The sequence below is a fragment of the Oncorhynchus keta genome, unplaced genomic scaffold (assembly GCF_023373465.1).
Source record: "Oncorhynchus keta strain PuntledgeMale-10-30-2019 unplaced genomic scaffold, Oket_V2 Un_contig_2736_pilon_pilon, whole genome shotgun sequence".
Lineage (NCBI taxonomy): Eukaryota > Metazoa > Chordata > Actinopteri > Salmoniformes > Salmonidae > Oncorhynchus > Oncorhynchus keta.
The window spans coordinates 52,501-74,337 of record NW_026285487.1 but is presented as its reverse complement, the minus strand read 5'-3'; the positions used below and the strand labels follow the sequence as shown (position 1 = coordinate 74,337).

General features: G+C 37.8%; 1 protein-coding gene and 1 long non-coding RNA gene across 15 annotated transcripts in view; one reads left to right on the top strand and one right to left on the bottom strand.

The window, feature by feature from the left end:
• Window positions 1-21,837, top strand: part of tafazzin (tafazzin, phospholipid-lysophospholipid transacylase) — a 39,256-nt gene that overhangs the window by 1,355 nt on the left and 16,064 nt on the right. For all 3 annotated transcript variants that reach the window (XR_008112595.1, XM_052506722.1, XM_052506723.1), the window contains exons 3-7: window positions 5,084-5,212; window positions 10,289-10,334; window positions 12,188-12,273; window positions 13,789-13,869; window positions 13,943-13,984. Coding sequence is in view for 2 of the 3 variants with exons in the window: in XM_052506722.1 (XP_052362682.1) it covers window positions 5,084-5,212; window positions 10,289-10,334; window positions 12,188-12,273; window positions 13,789-13,869; window positions 13,943-13,984 (384 nt within the window). In the remaining variant the exon portion in view is untranslated. The remainder of the gene's footprint in view (window positions 1-5,083; window positions 5,213-10,288; window positions 10,335-12,187; window positions 12,274-13,788; window positions 13,870-13,942; window positions 13,985-21,837) is intronic.
• Window positions 271-3,203, bottom strand: LOC127922849 (uncharacterized). 12 transcript variants are annotated; one of them, XR_008112599.1, is made up of 8 exons: window positions 2,211-3,203; window positions 1,499-1,550; window positions 1,399-1,450; window positions 1,299-1,322; window positions 1,175-1,250; window positions 751-802; window positions 602-653; window positions 271-413 (listed from the first exon to the last, which is right to left on the bottom strand). It is a non-coding gene; the product is annotated as an uncharacterized LOC127922849 (long non-coding RNA). The 12 variants fall into 12 exon arrangements; XR_008112607.1 differs by lacking the exons at window positions 1,499-1,550; window positions 2,211-3,203 and adding exons at window positions 1,703-1,782; window positions 1,859-2,108; XR_008112605.1 differs by having other exon boundaries at window positions 318-465; window positions 550-653; window positions 727-802.

Sequence of the window (21,837 nt, the reverse complement as noted above, 5' to 3'; positions counted from 1 at the left end):
CGACTTACAAATTGGTGCATACACCTTATGACATCCAGTGGAACAGCCACTTGCATCTAAATCTTTTAGGGGGAGAAGGATTACTTACCCTTACTTACCCTATCCTAGGTATTCCTTGAAGAGGTGGGGTTTCAGGTGTCTCCGGAAGGTGGTGATTGACTCCGCTGTCCTGGCGTCGTGAGGGAGTTTGTTCCACCATTGGGGGCCAGAGCAGCGAACAAAAGACTTAAAGACTTAAACTTGGTCAAATCAAGTGTCAGGATAGAGAACATCTTCTACAATGAGATCAAATGAATGAATAAATCAAATGGGATTGTATTTGTCACATCAGCCGAATACAACAGGACCTTACAGTGAAATGCTAACTGAATACAAAACCAAACGAAGCAAATCATTTCCAACATTGTTATAGGCTACATATAATACGATTATTACACCTACATATAATAGATATGATTATTACACCTACATATAATAGATATGATTATTACACCTACATATAATAGATATGATTATTACACCTACATATAATAGATACGATTATTACACCTACATATAATATGATTATTACACCTACATATAATAGATATGATTATTACACCTACATATAATAAGATTATTACACCTACATATAATAGATATGATTATTACACCTACATATAATAGATATGATTATTACACCTACATATAATACGATTACACCTACATATAATACGATTATTACACCTACATATAATAAGATTATTACACCTACATATAATACGATTATTACACCTACATATAATAGATACGATTATTACACCTACATATAATAAGATTATTACACCTACATATAATAAGATTATTACACCTACATATAATAGATACGATTATTACACCTACATATAATAAGATTATTACACCTACATATAATAAGATTATTACACCTACATATAATAAGATTATTACACCTACATATAATAGATACGATTATTACACCTACATATAATAAGATTATTACACCTACATATAATACGATTATTACACCTACATATAATAAGATTATTACACCTACATATAATAAGATTATTACACCTACATATAATAGATACGATTATTACACCTACATATAATACGATTATTACACCTACATATAATACGATTATTACACCTACATATAATAAGATTATTACACCTACATATAATACAATTATTACACCTACATATAATAGATACGATTATTACACCTACATATAATACGATTATTACACCTACATATAATAAGATTATTACACCTACATATAATAAGATTATTACACCTACATATAATACAATTATTACACCTACATATAATAGATACGATTATTACACCTACATATAATATGATTATTACACCTACATATAATAAGATTATTACACCTACATATAATAGATATGATTATTACACCTACATATAATACGATTATTACACCTACATATAATAAGATTATTACACCTACATATAATAAGATTATTACACCTACATATAATAGATACGATTATTACACCTACATATAATACGATTATTACACCTACATATAATACGATTATTACACCTACATATAATAGATACGATTATTACACCTACATATAATAAGATTATTACACCTACATATAATAAGATTATTACACCTACATATAATAAGATTATTACACCTACATATAATAAATATGATTATTACACCTACATATAATAGATATGATTATTACACCTACATATAATAGATACGATTATTACACCTACATATAATAAGATTATTACACCTACATATAATACGATTATTACACCTACATATAATACGATTATTACACCTACATATAATAGATACGATTATTACACCTACATATAATAAGATTATTACACCTACATATAATAAGATTATTACACCTACATATAATAGATACGATTATTACACCTACATATAATAAGATTATTACACCTACATATAATAAGATTATTACACCTACATATAATAAGATTATTACACCTACATATAATAGATACGATTATTACACCTACATATAATAAGATTATTACACCTACATATAATAAGATTATTACACCTACATATAATAGATACGATTATTACACCTACATATAATAAATACGATTATTACACCTACATATAATAAGATTATTACACCTACATATAATACGATTATTACACCTACATATAATAAGATTATTACACCTACATATTACAATTGGTATGTTTTTCACGATCATCAAAATATAGTGTGCTATAAGTGCAGCAGTTATTCATTCATTAACTAATACCATTATGACTTCCTATTTGACCATTTATGAGTTCTTAAATAATAATTAATCATAATTTATTCAGGTAGCCATTGGCTGCGGATTGAATAGGACGCCTATGATTGTGTAATTATGTATAAATAGGCTCAATCATTATTCTAATGGAAATTATAAGTCAACGTGCCTTAACATGTAACACGTAGCCTACCGACTATGTCCAACACGTTGGAATCTGGTCCAGTCATTCAACGCGACATGTTTAAACTTCTATCTTCATTTTATTATGCAGTGTAGGGTTGGCGACTTATTTGTGAGATGGAATCTTGTATATCCAGCTTTTGAATGATCTTGTTGCAGTAGTCCTTCTGTAGCTCAGTTGGTAGAGCATGGCGCTTGTAACGCCAGGGTAGTGGGTTCGATTCCCGGGACCACCCATACGTAGAATGTATGCACACATGACTAAGTCGCTTTGGATAAAAGCGTCTGCTAAATGGCATATATTATTATTATTATTATATATCAGTAGTCTTTGTTGATTGTGTAAACAGGAACCATTACTTGGGCTATGTTATAGCCTCTGTGATTTCTGTGTGTCTACGGGATGTTGTTTTGGTAGGGTGTTACACTGACCCATCGGCGGTCAGTGCCTGTTAATGTACATGGCTGGTTGTGGCTGAGGGGCTCTGCTGCTCTTTGGGCACTTTATTTTTACCATGCAATCGTTGTAATGTAGTGGATGTTTATTCTTCAAAACGATTAAGTACATGTGTTGTCTCCACTACTCTGAGGCACTTTTTGCACTCTGTTGACATGGGTTTTCCTGTAGCTGAAATACTGTCATACCACTGAAGATCCTTCTTTGGCACCAAATCAACGTTCTCGTTAGCGCTAGCAGCACACATGTTTCTGACACTCACGAGGGAAAGCCACAGATTTCCTAAACCTCATACTGTTCTGTATTTGGTAAAGCCCTTTTTCTCCTCACCAGCATCTGAGGTGTAAAGCTCTTTCTCTCCTCACCAGCATCTGAGGTGTAAAGCCCCTTCTCTCCTCACCAGCATCTGAGGCGTAAAGCCCCTTCTCTCCTCACCAGCATCTGAGGCGTAAAGCCCCTTCTCTCCTCACCAGCATCTGAGGTGTAAAGCCCCTTCTCTCCTCACCAGCATCTGAGGTGTAAAGCCCCTTCTCTCCACACCAGCACCTGAGGTGTAAAAGCCCCTTCTCTCCTCACCAGCATCTGAGGTGTAAAGCCCCTTCTCTCCTCACCAGCATCTGAGGTGTAAAGCCCCTTCTCTCCTCACCAGCATCTGAGGTGTAAAGCCCCTTCTCTCCTCACCAGCATCTGAGGTGTAAAGCCCCTTCTCTCCTCACCAGCATCTGAGGTGTAAAGCCCCTTCTCTCCTCACCAGCATCTGAGGTGTAAAGCCCCTTCTCTCCTCACCAGCATCTGAGGCGTAAAGCCCCTTCTCTCCTCACCAGCATCTGAGGTGTAAAGCCCCTTCTCTCCTCACCAGCATCTGAGGTGTAAAGCCCCTTCTCTCCTCACCAGCATCTGAGGCGTAAAGCCCCTTCTCTCCTCACCAGCATCTGAGGCATAAAGCCCCTTCTCTCCTCACCAGCATCTGAGGTGTAAAGCCCCTTCTCTCCTCACCAGCATCTGAGGTGTAAAGCCCCTTCTCTCCTCACCAGCATCTGAGGTGTAAAAGCCCCTTCTCTCCTCACCAGCATCTAACTGAGGTGTAAAGCCCTTTCTCTCCTCACCAGCATCTGAGGTGTAAAGCCCTTTCTCTCGTCACCAGCATCTGAGGTGTAAAGCCCCTTCTCTCTTCACCAGCATCTGAGGTGTAAAGCCCCTTCTCTCTTCACCAGCATCTGAGGCATAAAGCCCCTTCTCTCCTCACCAGCATCTGAGGTGTAAAGCCCCTTCTCTCCTCACCAGCATCTGAGGTGTAAAGCCCCTTCTCTCCTCACCAGCATCTACCTGAGGTGTAAAGCCCCTTCTCTCCTCACCAGCATCTGAGGTGTAAAGCCCTTTCTCTCCTCACCAGCATCTAACTGCGTGCTCTAAGCAGGGACACTTGCAAATTAAAATGTTTATTTTGCTGTTATTTTACCTGACTGAGAACATGTTCTCATTTGCAGCAACGACCTGGGGAATAGTTACAGGGGATGAATGAGCCAAATGTTAACTGGGGATTATTATGTGACCATGATGGTTTGAGGGCCAGATTGGGAATTTAGCCAGGACACCGGGGTTAACACCCCTACTCTTACAATAAGTGTCATGGGATCTTTAATGACCTCAGAGAGTCAGGACACCGGGGTTAACACCCCTACTCTTACGATAAGTGCCATGGGATCTTTAATGACCTCAGAGAGTCAGGACACTGGGGTTAACACCCCTACTCTTACAATAAGTGTCATGGGATCTTTAATGACCTCAGAGAGTCAGGACACCGGGGTTAACACCCCTACTCTTACGATAAGTGCCATGGGATCTTTAATGACCTCAGAGAGTCAGGACACCCATTTAACGTCCCATCCGAAAGACAGCACCCTGAGGCATTGGGATATTTTTTTTAGACCAGAGGAAAGAGTGCCTCCTACTGGCCCTCCAACACCACTTCCAGCAGCATCTGGTCTCCCATCCAGGGACTGACCAGGACCAACCCTGCTTAGCTTCAGAAGCAAGCCAGCAGTGGTATGCAGGGTGGAATGCTGCTGGCGATTGTCCAGCATGCTATGCAGTGTGAATTCTATTAATCGTGCCACCCTAACACACTCTTTCTCTCTCTTCTCTCTCTCTAGAGTATCTGAACTGTATTACGGTTCATAATCAGGATGTTCTATTTGACCTGATAGACCAACGTCCACCTGACACACCCCTCATCACACTGTCCAATCACCAGTCCTGTATGGACGACCCACACCTCTGGGGTAAGGACACACATATTACAATGGAGTGATTCCATATGAAACCCGGACTTTTCACCAAATGTAGTCCATAGAATGGTCCTTTGGGGGAAGGATTGTTGACATATATTTCACATTTGTATCTGTAAGCATAATTGAGAAATAATTGATCAAAGTTGGAGATTTTGGCCTTACAATGCCTTCTGTTTTTCATTGTTTTTGTGTGTTACAGCCTGAATTTAAAATGGATTAAAACATGTTTATGTCACTGGCCTACACACAATATCCCATAATGTCAAAGTGGAATTATGTTCTTTGAAATGTTCACAAATTAATAAAAAAATGAAAAGCTGAAAGGTCATGAGTCTTAAGTATTCAACCCCTTTCTTATTTATAAATACGTTTGAGTAAAGATGTGCTTAACAAGTCACATAATAACTTGCATGAATCACTCTGTGTGCAATAATAGTATTTAAGATGATATCTTTATGACTACCTCATCTCTGTACCCCACATATACAATTTTCTGTGAGGTTCCTCAGTCGGAGTCAATTTCAAACAGATTCAACCACAAAGACCAGTGAGGTTTTCCAATACCTCACAAAGAAGGGCACCTATTGGTAGATGGGGAAATTTAAAACAAAAGCAGACATTGAATACCCCTTTGAGCATGGTGAAGTTATTAATTACACTTTGGATGGTGTATCACTACCTCCAGTCACTACAAAGTCTTTGCCGGAGAGGAAGGAAACCCCTCAGGGATTTCACCATGAGGCCAATGGTGACTTTAAAACAGTTACAGAGTTTAATAGCTGTAATAGCTTTAATAGGAGAAAACTGAGGATGGATCAACAACATTGTAGTTGCTCCACAATACTGACATAAATGACAGAGTGAAAAGAAGGAAGTCTGTACAGAATACAACTATAACAAAGCATCCTGTTTGCAACGAGGCAACAAAGTAATACTGCAGAAAATGTGGCAAAGAAATTCACTGTCCTGAATACAAAGTGTTATGTTTGGGGGAAACACAACACTGAGTAACACTCTTCATATTTTCAAGAGTGGTGGTGGCTGCATCATGTTATGGGAATGCTTGTCATCGGCAAAGGACTAGGTAGTTAGTTCAAAACATTTTTTATTAAAAAAAATTTAAGCACAGGCAAAATCCTAGAGGAAAACCTGGTCCAGTCTGCTTTCCACCAGTCACTGGGAGACCAATTCACCTATCAGCAGGACAATAACCTAAAACACAAGGCCAAGACAACATTGAATGTTCCTGAGTGGCCTAGTTACAGTTTTGATTGAAATCTGCTTGAAAATCTAGACTTGAAAATGGCTGTCCAGCAATGATCAACAACCAACTTGACAGAACTTGAAGAATTTTGAAAACAATGAGCAAATATTGTAAAATCCAGGTATGGAAAGATCTTAGACTTTCCCAGAAAGTCTCAGACTGCCAAATGTGATTCTAACATTGAATCAGAGGGTTGAATACTTATCTAATCAAGATAGTGTTTTTTAAAGTATTTTTTACAAATGTTAGAATTGTTAGCAGTTGGTATTACTCTTCAACAACCCAAACAGGAAGATCACAACAGTGACTCAACCCACTCAAGTGACGCACCCCTCCTAGGGACGGTATGAGAGAGCCCCAGTAAGCCAGTGACTCAGCCCCTGTAATAGGGTTAGAGGCAGAGAATCCCAGTGGAAAGAGGGGAACTGGCCAGGCAGAGACAGCAAGGGCGGTTCGTTGCTCCAGAGCCTTTCCGTTCACCTTCACACTCCTGGGCCATACTTCACTCAATCATATGACCCACTGAAGAGATGAGTCTTCAGTAAAGACTTAAAGGTTGAGACCGAGTTTGCGTCTCTCACATGGGTAGGCAGACCATTCCATAAAAATTGAGCTCTATAGGAGAAAGCCCTGCCTCCAGCTGTTTGCTTAGAAATTCTAGGGACAATTAGGAGGCCTGTGTCTTGTGACCGTAGCGTACGTGTAGGTATGTACGGCAGGACCAAATCAGAGAGATAGGTAGGAGCAAGCCCATGTAATGCTTTGTAGGTTAGCAGTAAAACCTTGAAATCAGCCCTTGCCATGACAGGAAGCCAGTGTAGGGAGGCTAGCACTGGAGTAATATGATCACATTTTTTGGTTCTAGTCAGGATTCTAGCAGCCATATTTAGCACTAACTGAAGTTTATTTAGTGCTTTATCCGGGTAGCCAGAAAGTAGAGCTTTGCAGTAGTCTAACCTAGAAGTGACAAAAGCATGGATTAATTTGTCTGCATAATTTTTGGACAGAAATTTTCAGATTTTTGCAATGTTACGTAGATTGAAAAAAGCTGTCCTTGAAACAGTCTTGATATGTTCGTCAAAAGAGAGATCAGGGTCCAGAGTAACGCCGAGGTCCTTCACAGTTTTATTTGAGACGACTGTACAACCATTAAGATTAATTGTCAGATTCAACAGAAGATCTCCTTGTTTCTTGGGACCTAGAACAAGCATCTCTGTTTTGTCCAAGTTTAATAGTAGAACGTTTGCAGCCATCCACTTCCTTATATCTGAAACACATGCTTCTAGCGTGGGCAATTTTGCGGCTTCACCATGTTTCATTGAAATGTACAGCTGTGTGTCATCCGCATAGCAGTGAAAGTTAACATTATGTTTTCAAATAACATCCCCAAGAGGTAAAATATATAGTGAATACAATAGTTGTCCTAAAAACGGAACCTTGAGGAACACCGAAATTTACAGTTGATTTGTCAGAGGACAAAACATTCACAGAGACAAACTGACATCTTTCCGACAGATAAGATCTGAACCGGGCCAGAACATGTCCGTGTAGACCAATTTGGGTTTCCAATCTCTCCAAAAGAATGTGGTGATCGATGGTATCAAAAGCAGCACTAAGTTCTAGGAGCACGAGGACAGATGCAGAGCATCGGTCCGATGCCATTAAAATGTCATTTACCACCTTCACAAGTGCCGTCTCAGTGCTATGATGGGGTCTAAAACCAGACTGAAGCATTTCGTATACATTGTTTGTCTTCAGGAAGGCAGTGAGTTGCTGCGCCTTTTCTAAAATTTTTGAGAGGAATGGAAGATTCAATATAGGCCGATAGTTTTTTATATTTTCTGGGTCAAGGTTTGCCTTTTTCAAGAGAGGCTTTATTACTGCCACTTTTAGTGAGTTTGGTACACATCCGGTGGATAGAGAGTCGTTTATTATGTTCAACATAGGAGGGCCAAGCACAGGAAGCAGCTCTTTCAGTAGTTTAGTTGGAATAGGGTCCAGTATGCAGCTTGAAGGTTTAGAGGCCATGATTATTTTCATCATTGTGTCAAGAGATATAGTACTAAAACACTTGAGCGTCTCTCTTGATCCTAGGTCCTGGCAGAGTTGTGCAGACTCAGGACAACTGGGCTTTGGAGGAATACGCAGATTTAAAGAGGAGTCCGTAATTTGCTTTCTAATAATCATAATCTTTTCCTCAAAGAAGTTCATGAATTTATCACTGCTAAAGTGAAAGTCATCCTCTGTTGGGGAATGCTGCTTTTTAGTTAGCTTTGCGACAGTATCAAAAAGGAATTTCGGATTATTCTTATTTTCCTCAATTAAGTTGGAAAAATAGGATGATCGAGCAGCAGTAAGGGCTCTTCGGTACTGCACGGTACCGTCTTTCCAAGCTAGTCGGAAGACTTCCAGTTTGGTGTGGCGCCATTTCCGGTCCAATTTTCTGGAAGCTTGCTTCAGAGCTCGGGTATTTTCTGTGTACCAGGGAGCTAGTTTCTTATGAGAAATGTTTTTCGTTTTTAGGGTTGCAACTGCATCTAGGGTATTGCGCAAGGTTAAATTGAGTTCCTCAGTTAGGTGGTTAACTGATTTTTGTCCTCTGGCGTCCTTGGGTAGACAGAGGGAGTCTGGAAGGACATCAAGGAATCTTTGTGTTGTCTGTGAATTTATAGCACCACTTTTGATGGTCCTTGGTTGGGGTCTGAGCAGATTATTTGTTGCAATTGCAAACGTAATAAAATGGTGGTCCGATAGTCCAGGATTATGAGGAAAAACCTTAAGATCCACACATTTTTTCCATGGGACAAAACTAGGTCCAGAGTATGACTGTGACAGTGAGTAGGTCCAGAGACATTTTGGACAAAACCCACTGAGGCTCCGAAAGCCTTTTGGAGTGGGTCTGTGGACTTGTCCATGTGAATATTAAAGTCACCAAAAATTAGAATATTATCTGCTATGACTACAAGGTCCGATAGGAATTCAGGGAACTCAGTGAGGAGCGCTGTATATGGCCAAGGAGGCCTGTAAACAGTAGCTATAAAAAGTGATTGAGTAGGCTGCATAGATTTCATGACGAGAAGCTCAAAAGACGAAAACGTCATTTTTTCTTTTGTAAATTGAAATTTGCTATCGTAAATGTTAGCAACACCTCCACCTATGGTCACTAGTGAGGAGGTGAGGCCTCATTTAAAACAGTAAATTCATCAGGCTTAAGCCATGTTTCAGTTTTGCCCAACCTAGGTCGAGGCACAGACACGGTCTCAATGGTGATAGCTGAGCTGACTACACTGACTGTGCTAGTGGCAGACTCCACTATGCTGGCAGGCTGGCTAACAGCCTGCTGCCTGGCCTGCACCCTATTTCATTGTGGAGCTAGAGGAGTTAGAGCCCTGTCTATGTTATTAATGTTATTAATCAGTGACTGAAATTTCACCCAACGTGATATTCACTTCCGGACTTGGAAAGTGCTCAAAGCGTTGTAGAACGCCTCTCTGAATAACGGCCGTTGGTTTTGGCTTAACTGTGTTGGGGGAAAAGAAAGATGTGACCCAGCATAGTATCCCACCTATTCACATCCTGCAAATCACCAGCAGAGGGCGACAATTTTGAATCCATTTCCCATCCACTCTTTTGGGAATGCTTACTAATTGGATCAGAAAAGGCCCAAAGTAACAGAGACTCTAGATCTTTGCCCGTAGAGTATATCATTTGCAACAATATATTGAAAACTTTGTCAAATCCAAGATGGTATATTTTCAATATTCATGTTTAAATGTTTAAATATTCCCTCTCCTCTCCAACAGGAGTTCTGAGACTCAGACACCTCTGGAACTTCAACAAGATGCGCTGGTGAGTGATGTTTATTAAGTGTCCATGCATACTCATGTTTTTATTGTTGTTGTGGGAGAAGAAAAACCAGCCACTTGAATCTTTGATCCTCTTCTTTAGCACACTAATCCACTTACACCGTTTAAGCTAGAAACGCTGTTCAAACGTGGATACTGGTCTCACTTGAGTTTTGCTTGTGATATATTTTCTATATTCTAAATCTCCCCAGTGTGACATCATCACTGACTACATGGTATAAAAATTAAATGTAGAAATCTATATTATTCAATTATTGCACCCACAATGCTCGCACGCAACAACAAGCGGGCTAAAATAGAGGTCAGTTCTATTTGTGAAGCAGATCGCGCTGCAAGTTCTGCCTCTCCCATCTCCTCATTGGTTTATAGAAGCAGGTACCCACGTGCCATCTCCTCATTGGTTATACCCACGTGGGTGACTGAAAGACGAACGAGGTCAGTGGCGGTAATGCACCTAATTTATGATAGTTGCCAATCGCAATATAAAGTCCACAGAAGAAAAGGCCTGGAAGGAGGAGAGACCGAGAAACGATTTGTTTGACCGTTTTATGTGTGGATTAATTGGCGGAGTAGAGGACCTTGTGCATTTCAGGTAAAATAACAACTCAATGTTTATATCCCAGGACAAATTAGCTAGCAACAGCAAGCTAGCTAAATAGGACAAATTAGCTAGCAAGTGCAAGCTAGCTAGCTAAATTGCCATGAATGTTTAATGCTTTTCAACCTGTCCCCAAATGAATGTAATTGGTTCAGAGTTTGTTTTGATATTTTAACCTGTGTGTCGTGATTGCGTTTGGTGTGGGGGGGACAAAATACATGTATGCACGATGGCGCACGCGTGCAGCCGGTTTGGGTTCCATGTTAGACAAACCGAGCATATGACATCTTCCTTCAGCTTGTCAACACCTATTACATTTGCATAAAATAACTCGCCAACAGTAACTCTTGGACTGTTCAAGCTAGAGACACCAAACCAACTCTCCCATGTTCAGGCTATCCTAACCTCTAATAACTCACCAACAGTAACTCTTGGACTGTTCTGCTAGACACCAAACCAACTCTCCCATGTTCAGGCTATCCTAACCTCTAATAACTCACCAACAGTAACTCTTGGACTGTTCTGCTAGACACCAAACCAACTCTCCCATGTTCAGGCTATCCTAACCTCTAATAACTCACCAACAGTAACTCTTGGACTGTTCTGCTAGACACCAAACCAACTCTCCCATGTTCAGGCTATCCTAACCTCTAATAACTCACCAACAGTAACTCTTGGACTGTTCTGATAGACACCAAACCAACTCTCCCATGTTCAGGCTATCCTAACCTCTAATAACTCACCAACAGTAACTCTTGGACTGTTCTGCTAGACACCAAACCAACTCTCCCATGTTCAGGCTATCCTAACCTCTAATAACTCACCAACAGTAACTCTTGGACTGTTCTGCTAGACACCAAACCAACTCTCCCATGTTCAGGCTATCCTAACCTCTAATAACTCACCAACAGTAACTCTTGGACTGTTCTGCTAGACACCAAACCAACTTTCCCATGTTCAGGATATAATATCCTATCAATCAATCGATTCTTCACCAGCTCGCATGCACCCCACATTTTCTTCATGAAATATACTTTTCTATTTTTTTAAATGTATTTTTTTAACTTCAGTTGGATGAATTGTGTGTGTCAGTCTGGTTTCTGATTGGACAGTATGTGATCTGTCTGGTTTGTTATTGGACAGAACGTGATCTGTCCGGTTTCTGTTTGGAAAGTGTGTGTGGCTGTTTTGTCTGATTGGACAGTATGTGATCTGTCTGGTTTCTTCTGATTGGACAGGACTCCGGCTGCGTCGGACATCTGTTTCACCAAAGAGTTACACTCCAGATTCTTCAGCAGAGGGAAGTGTATTCCCGTCTGCAGAGGTGAGGATGGGAGGCAGAGGGGGAGGGACTGTGGGGCACAGGAGATTGTTGGCACCTTCATTTGGGAGGACATGCTCAGATTTTTTACCAGTCACAAATGTATTACTAGTAAGAGGTAATGTGATATTTTGTTTTCATTTCAATTTTTGTGACCCGGAGGTTACCGTGGTAACGTGACGAGTCATGTTTGTGCCTGTGAGATTGAGAGTCCGACTAGTAGCAGTGTTTTTAAAAATATATTTTAGATTTTTATATTAACCCTTTCTACCCTTGACTTTTTCCTCTTCAGAAGACAAAAATAGCCTTTTGTTTTTACAGCTTTTTTGTTCCATTAGAAAGTATTCAGAGCCCTTGACTTTTTCCACATTTTGTTATGTTGCACAATAATTCTAAATTGGATTAAAAATATATATTTATTCTCATCAATCTACACAAAATAATGACAAAGCGAAAACAGGTTTTTAGAAAGCAGATACCTTAGTTACATAACTATTCAGACCCTTTGCTATGAGACCCGACATTGACCCGAAATTGAGCTCAGGTGCTTCCTGCTTCCATCGATCATCCTTGAGATGTTTCTACAACTTGATTGGAGTCCACCTGGGGTAAATTCAATTGATTGGACATGTTTTGGAAAGGCACACACCTGCCTATATAAGTGCATGTCTGAGCTAAAACCAAGCCTTGAGGTCGAAGGAATTCAGCAATCGGGGGAGAAGGACCCGATGGTCACTCTGACAGAGCTCCAGAGTTTCTCTGTGGAGATGGGAGAAGCTTCCAGAAGGACAACCATCTCTGCAGCACTCCACCAATCAGGCCTTTATGGTATTGGCCAGACGGAAGCCACTCCTCAGTAAAAGGCACATGACAGCCCACTTGGAGTTTGCCAAAAGCATCTAAAGGACTCTAAGTCCATGAGAAACAAGATTCAATGGTCTGAAGAAATACATTTTTAACTCTTTGGCCTTAATGCCAAGTGTCACATCTGTAGGAAACCTGGCACCATGATGGTGAAGCATGGTGGTGGCTGCATCATGCTGTGGGGATGTCTTTTAGCTACAGGGACTGGAAGACGAGTCAGGATCAAGGGAAAGATGAATGGAGCAAAGAACATCCTTGATGAAAACCTGCTCCAGAGTGGTCAGGACCTCAGACTGGGGAGAAGGTTCACCTTCTAACAGGACAACGACCCTAAGCACACAGCCAAGACAACGCAGGAGTGACTTTGGGACAAGTCTTTTTGTCCTTGAGTGGCCCAGCCAGAGTCCGGACTTGAACCTGATCAAACATCTCTGGAGAGACCTGTGAGCTGTGTCGTGACGCTCCACATCCAACCTGACAGAGCATGAGAGGATCTGCAGAGAAGAATGGGAGAAACTCCCCAAATACAGGTGTGCCAAGCTTGTAGCATCATACCCAAGAAGACTGGAGGCTGTAATGTTTTTCTTTGCTAAGAGGTGTGCTTGTCTCTCCATGTGTTTCTCTTTAATATATTGGTGTGCCTGTGTCTCCTAGGTGATGGGGTGTATCAGAAAGGCATGGACTTTCTTCTGGAGAAGCTGAATGGAGGAGACTGGGTACACATCTTCCCTGAGGGTACGATCTCTCTCGCTCTGTGTGTTATAGGGAGAAAGTCCTCTCCTGAAACTGAAACTCTCTTTTCTCTCAGGGAAAGTCAACATGACTGAGGAGTTTATACGGTTGAAATGGGGTGAGTTACCAAGGTGTGTCTGTTTGTTTGTCTTCCTGTGTGTCAGTACTGAAGGTCAGGGGTGCAAAGTCGTCACTTTTCGGCAATATTTGCCCATTTTGATCTCAAAATAGGTCATCCACATGAATCGTGAAGATCCATAAAAAACATGTTTGGGAGGTTATAAAGGAGAGGCCCAGAGTGGATCACCTGTTGTGGGATCACTACCTTCTCTCACCAAGTTAATGACTGAGCACAGAATGCATCCTACAAATAGAATATCAGAGTTCAGAATGAGAATATCAGAGTGATGTAATGGGTCTTACCAGAGTGATGTCATATCAGAATAAGAATATCAGAGTGATGTCAGAATGAGAATATCAGAGTGATGTCATATCAGAGTGATGTCATATGAGAATATCAAATCAAATCAAATGTGTTTATATAGCCCTTCGTACATCAGCTGATATCTCAAAGTGCTGTACAGAAACCCATCCTAAAACCCCAAACAGCAAGCAATGCAGGTGTAGAAGCACAGTGTGATGTCATATGACAATATCAGATATGTCATATCAAAATGAGAATACCAGAGTGATATATTATATTATATATTACTGCATTATATATCACTGCACTGTTGGAGCTAGAAACACCATCATTATATATTACTGACTGTTGGAGCTAGAAACACAATCATTATATATTACTGACTGTTGGAGCGAGAAACACAATCATTATATATTACTGACTGTTGGAGCTAGAAACACAATCATTATATATTACTGACTGTTGGAGCTAGAAGCACAATCATTATATATTACTGACTGTTGGAGCTACTGTAGAAACACAATCATTATATATTACTGACTGTTGGAGCTACTGTAGAAACACAATCATTATATATTACTGACTGTTGGAGCTACTGTAGAAACACAATCATTATATATTACTGACTGTTGGAGCTAGAAACACAATCATTATATATTACTGACTGTTGGAGCTACTGTAGAAACACAATCATTATATATTACTGACTGTTGGAGCTACTGTAGAAACACAATCATTATATATTACTGACTGTTGGAGCTACTGTAGAAACACAATCATTATATATTACTGACTGTTGGAGCTACTGTAGAAACACAATCATTATATATTACTGACTGTTGGAGCTACTGTAGAAACACAATCATTATATATTACTGACTGTTGGAGCTAGAAACACAATCATTATATATTACTGACTGTTGGAGCTGCTCTTGAAACACAATCATTATATATTACTGACTGTTGGAGCTAGAAACACAATCATTATATATTACTGACTGTTGGAGCTACTGTAGAAACACAATCATTATATATTACTGACTGTTGGAGCTGCTGTAGAAACACAATCATTATAGATTACTGACTGTTGGAGCTACTGTAGAAACACAATCATTATATATTACTGACTGTTGGAGCTAGAAACACAATCATTATATATTACTGGTGTTGGAGCTAGAAACACAATCATTATATATTACTGACTGTTGGAGCTAGAAACACAATCATTATATATTACTGACTGTTGGAGCTACTGTAGAAACACAATCATTATATATTACTGACTGTTGGAGCTACTGTAGAAACACAATCATTATATATTACTGACTGTTGGAGCTAGAAACACAATCATTATATATCACTGCACTGTTGGAGCTAGAAACACAATCATTATATATTACTGACTGTTGGAGCTACTGTAGAAACACAATCATTATATATTACTGACTGTTGGAGCTACTGTAGAAACACAATCATTATATATTACTGACTGTTGGAGCTAGAAACACAATCATTATATATTACTGACTGTTGGAGCTACTGTAGAAACACAATCATTATATATTACTGACTGTTGGAGCTAGAAACACAATCATTATATATTACTGACTGTTGGAGCTAGAAACACAATCATTATATATTACTGACTGTTGTAGCTACTGTAGAAACACAATCATTATATATTACTGACTGTTGGAGCTAGAAACACAATCATTATATATTACTGACTGTTGGAGCTACTGTAGAAACACAATCATTATATATCACTGACTGTTGGAGCTACTGTAGAAACACAATCATTATATATTACTGACTGTTGGAGCTAGAAACACAATCATTATATATTACTGACTGTTGGAGCTACTGTAGAAACACAATCATTATATATTACTGACTGTTGGAGCTACTGTAGAAACACAATCATTATATATTACTGACTGTTGGAGCTAGAAACACAATCATTATATATTACTGACTGTTGGAGCTACTGTAGAAACACAATCATTATATATTACTGACTGTTGGAGCTAGAAACACAATCATTATATATTACTGACTGTTGGAGCTAGAAACACAATCATTATATATTACTGACTGTTGGAGCTAGAAACACAATCATTATATATTACTGACTGTTGGAGCTAGAAACACAATCATTATATATTACTGACTGTTGGAGCTACTGTAGAAACACAATCATTATATATCACTGACTGTTGGAGCTACTGTAGAAACACAATCATTATATATTACTGACTGTTGGAGCTAGAAACACAATCATTATATATTACTGACTGTTGGAGCTACTGTAGAAACACAATCATTATATATTACTGACTGTTGGAGCTAGAAACACAATCATTATATATTACTGACTGTTGGAGCTAGAAACACAATCATTATATATTACTGACTGTTGGAGCTAGAAACACAATCATTATATATCACTGACTGTTGGAGCTAGAAACACAATCATTATATATTACTGACTGTTGGAGCGAGAAACACAATCATTATATATTACTGACTGTTGGAGCTAGAAACACAATCATTATATATTACTGACTGTTGGAGCTAGAAACACAATCATTATATATTACTGACTGTTGGAGCTAGAAACACAATCATTATATATTATTGACTGTTGGAGCTAGAAACACAATCATTATATATTACTGACTGTTGGAGCTACTGTAGAAACACAATCATTATATATTACTGACTGTTGGAGCTAGAAACACAATCATTATATATTACTGACTGTTGGAGCTAGAAACACAATCATTATATATTACTGACTGTTGTAGCTACTGTAGAAACACAATCATTATATATTACTGACTGTTGGAGCTAGAAACACAATCATTATATATTACTGACTGTTGGAGCTACTGTAGAAACACAATCATTATATATCACTGACTGTTGGAGTTACTGTAGAAACACAATCATTATATATTACTGACTGTTGGAGCTAGAAACACAATCATTATATATTACTGACTGTTGGAGCGAGAAACACAATCATTATATATTACTGACTGTTGGAGCTAGAAACACAATCATTATATATTACTGACTGTTGGAGCTAGAAACACAATCATTATATATTACTGACTGTTGGAGCTAGAAACACAATCATTATATATCACTGACTGTTGGAGCTAGAAACACAATCATTATATATTACTGACTGTTGGAGCTAGAAACACAGTCATTATATATTACTGACTGTTGGAGCTAGAAACACAATCATTATATATTACTGACTGTTGGAGCTAGAAACACAGTCATTATATATTACTGACTGTTGGAGCTAGAAACACAATCATTATATATTACTGACTGTTGGAGCTACTGTAGAAACACAATCATTATATATTACTGACTGTTGGAGCTACTGTAGAAACACAATCATTATATATTACTGACTGTTGGAGCTACTGTAGAAACAATCATTATATATTACTGACTGTTGGAGCTACTGTAGAAACACAATCATTATATATTACTGACTGTTGGAGCTACTGTAGAAACACAATCATTATATATTACTGACTGTTGGAGCTACTGTAGAAACACAATCATTATATATTACTGACTGTTGGAGCTAGAAACACAATCATTATATATTACTGACTGTTGGAGCTGCTCTTGAAACACAATCATTATATATTACTGACTGTTGGAGCTAGAAACACAATCATTATATATTACTGACTGTTGGAGCTAGAAACACAATCATTATATATTACTGGTGTTGGAGCTAGAAACACAATCATTATATATTACTGACTGTTGGAGCTAGAAACACAATCATTATATATTACTGACTGTTGGAGCTACTGTAGAAACACAATCATTATATATTACTGACTGTTGGAGCTACTGTAGAAACACAATCATTATATATTACTGACTGTTGGAGCTACTGTAGAAACACAATCATTATATATTACTGACTGTTGGAGCTACTGTAGAAACACAATCATTATATATTACTGACTGTTGGAGCTAGAAACACAATCATTATATATTACTGACTGTTGGAGCTGCTCTTGAAACACAATCATTATATATTACTGACTGTTGGAGCTAGAAACACAATCATTATATATTACTGACTGTTGGAGCTAGAAACACAATCATTATATATTACTGACTGTTGGAGCTAGAAACACAATCATTATATATTACTGACTGTTGGAGCTAGAAACACAATCATTATATATTACTGACTGTTGGAGCTGCTCTTGAAACACAATCATTATATATTACTGACTGTTGGAGCTAGAAACACAATCATTATATATTACTGACTGTTGGAGCTAGAAACACAATCATTATATATTACTGACTGTTGGAGCTAGAAACACAATCATTATATATTACTGACTGTTGGAGCTACTGTAGAAACACAATCATTATATATTACTGACTGTTGGAGCTACTGTAGAAACACAATCATTATATATTACTGACTGTTGGAGCTACTGTAGAAACACAATCATTATATATTACTGACTGTTGGAGCTACTGTAGAAACACAATCATTATATATTACTGACTGTTGGAGCTAGAAACACAATCATTATATATTACTGACTGTTGGAGCTGCTCTTGAAACACAATCATTATATATTACTGACTGTTGGAGCTAGAAACACAATCATTATATATTACTGACTGTTGGAGCTAGAAACACAATCATTATATATTACTGACTGTTGGAGCTAGAAACACAATCATTATATATTACTGACTGTTGGAGCTACTGTAGAAACACAATCATTATATATTACTGACTGTTGGAGCTACTGTAGAAACACAATCATTATATATTACTGACTGTTGGAGCTACTGTAGAAACACAATCATTATATATTACTGACTGTTGGAGCTAGAAACACAATCATTATATATTACTGACTGTTGGAGCTAGAAACACAATCATTATATATTACTGACTGTTGGAGCTACTGTAGAAACACAATCATTATATATTACTGACTGTTGGAGCTACTGTAGAAACACAATCATTATATATTACTGACTGTTGGAGCTACTGTAGAAACACAATCATTATATATTACTGACTGTTGGAGCTAGAAACACAATCATTATATATTACTGACTGTTGGAGCTGCTCTTGAAACACAATCATTATATATTACTGACTGTTGGAGCTAGAAACACAATCATTATATATTACTGACTGTTGGAGCTACTGTAGAAACACAATCATTATATATTACTGACTGTTGGAGCTGCTGTAGAAACACAATCATTATAGATTACTGACTGTTGGAGCTACTGTAGAAACACAATCATTATATATTACTGACTGTTGGAGCTAGAAACACAATCATTATATATTACTGGTGTTGGAGCTAGAAACACAATCATTATATATTACTGACTGTTGGAGCTAGAAACACAATCATTATATATTACTGACTGTTGGAGCTACTGTAGAAACACAATCATTATATATTACTGACTGTTGGAGCTACTGTAGAAACACAATCATTATATATTACTGACTGTTGGAGCTACTGTAGAAACACAATCATTATATATTACTGACTGTTGGAGCTACTGTAGAAACACAATCATTATATATTACTGACTGTTGGAGCTAGAAACACAATCATTATATATTACTGACTGTTGGAGCTGCTCTTGAAACACAATCATTATATATTACTGACTGTTGGAGCTAGAAACACAATCATTATATATTACTGACTGTTGGAGCTAGAAACACAATCATTATATATTACTGACTGTTGGAGCTAGAAACACAATCATTATATATTACTGACTGTTGGAGCTAGAAACACAATCATTATATATTACTGACTGTTGGAGCTGCTCTTGAAACACAATCATTATATATTACTGACTGTTGGAGCTAGAAACACAATCATTATATATTACTGACTGTTGGAGCTAGAAACACAATCATTATATATTACTGACTGTTGGAGCTAGAAACACAATCATTATATATTACTGACTGTTGGAGCTACTGTAGAAACACAATCATTATATATTACTGACTGTTGGAGCTACTGTAGAAACACAATCATTATATATTACTGACTGTTGGAGCTACTGTAGAAACACAATCATTATATATTACTGACTGTTGGAGCTACTGTAGAAACACAATCATTATATATTACTGACTGTTGGAGCTACTGTAGAAACACAATCATTATATATTACTGACTGTTGGAGCTACTGTAGAAACACAATCATTATATATTACTGACTGTTGGAGCTACTCTTGAAACACAATCATTATATATTACTGACTGTTGGAGCTAGAAACACAATCATTATATATTACTGACTGTTGGAGCTAGAAACACAATCATTATATATTACTGACTGTTGGAGCTAGAAACACAATCATTATATATTACTGACTGTTGGAGCTACTGTAGAAACACAATCATTATATATTACTGACTGTTGGAGCTACTGTAGAAACACAATCATTATATATTACTGACTGTTGGAGCTACTGTAGAAACACAATCATTATATATTACTGACTGTTGGAGCTAGAAACACAATCATTATATATTACTGACTGTTGGAGCTACTGAAAACACAATCATTATATATTACTGACTGTTGGAGCTACTGTAGAAACACAATCATTATATATTACTGACTGTTGGAGCTACTGTAGAAACACAATCATTATATATTACTGACTGTTGGAGCTACTGTAGAAACACAATCATTATATATTACTGACTGTTGGAGCTAGAAACACAATCATTATATATTACTGACTGTTGGAGCTGCTCTTGAAACACAATCATTATATATTACTGACTGTTGGAGCTAGAAACACAATCATTATATATTACTGACTGTTGGAGCTACTGTAGAAACACAATCATTATATATTACTGACTGTTGGAGCTGCTGTAGAAACACAATCATTATAGATTACTGACTGTTGGAGCTACTGTAGAAACACAATCATTATATATTACTGACTGTTGGAGCTAGAAACACAATCATTATATATTACTGGTGTTGGAGCTAGAAACACAATCATTATATATTACTGACTGTTGGAGCTAGAAACACAATCATTATATATTACTGACTGTTGGAGCTACTGTAGAAACACAATCATTATATATTACTGACTGTTGGAGCTACTGTAGAAACACAATCATTATATATTACTGACTGTTGGAGCTACTGTAGAAACACAATCATTATATATTACTGACTGTTGGAGCTACTGTAGAAACACAATCATTATATATTACTGACTGTTGGAGCTAGAAACACAATCATTATATATTACTGACTGTTGGAGCTGCTCTTGAAACACAATCATTATATATTACTGACTGTTGGAGCTAGAAACACAATCATTATATATTACTGACTGTTGGAGCTAGAAACACAATCATTATATATTACTGACTGTTGGAGCTAGAAACACAATCATTATATATTACTGACTGTTGGAGCTAGAAACACAATCATTATATATTACTGACTGTTGGAGC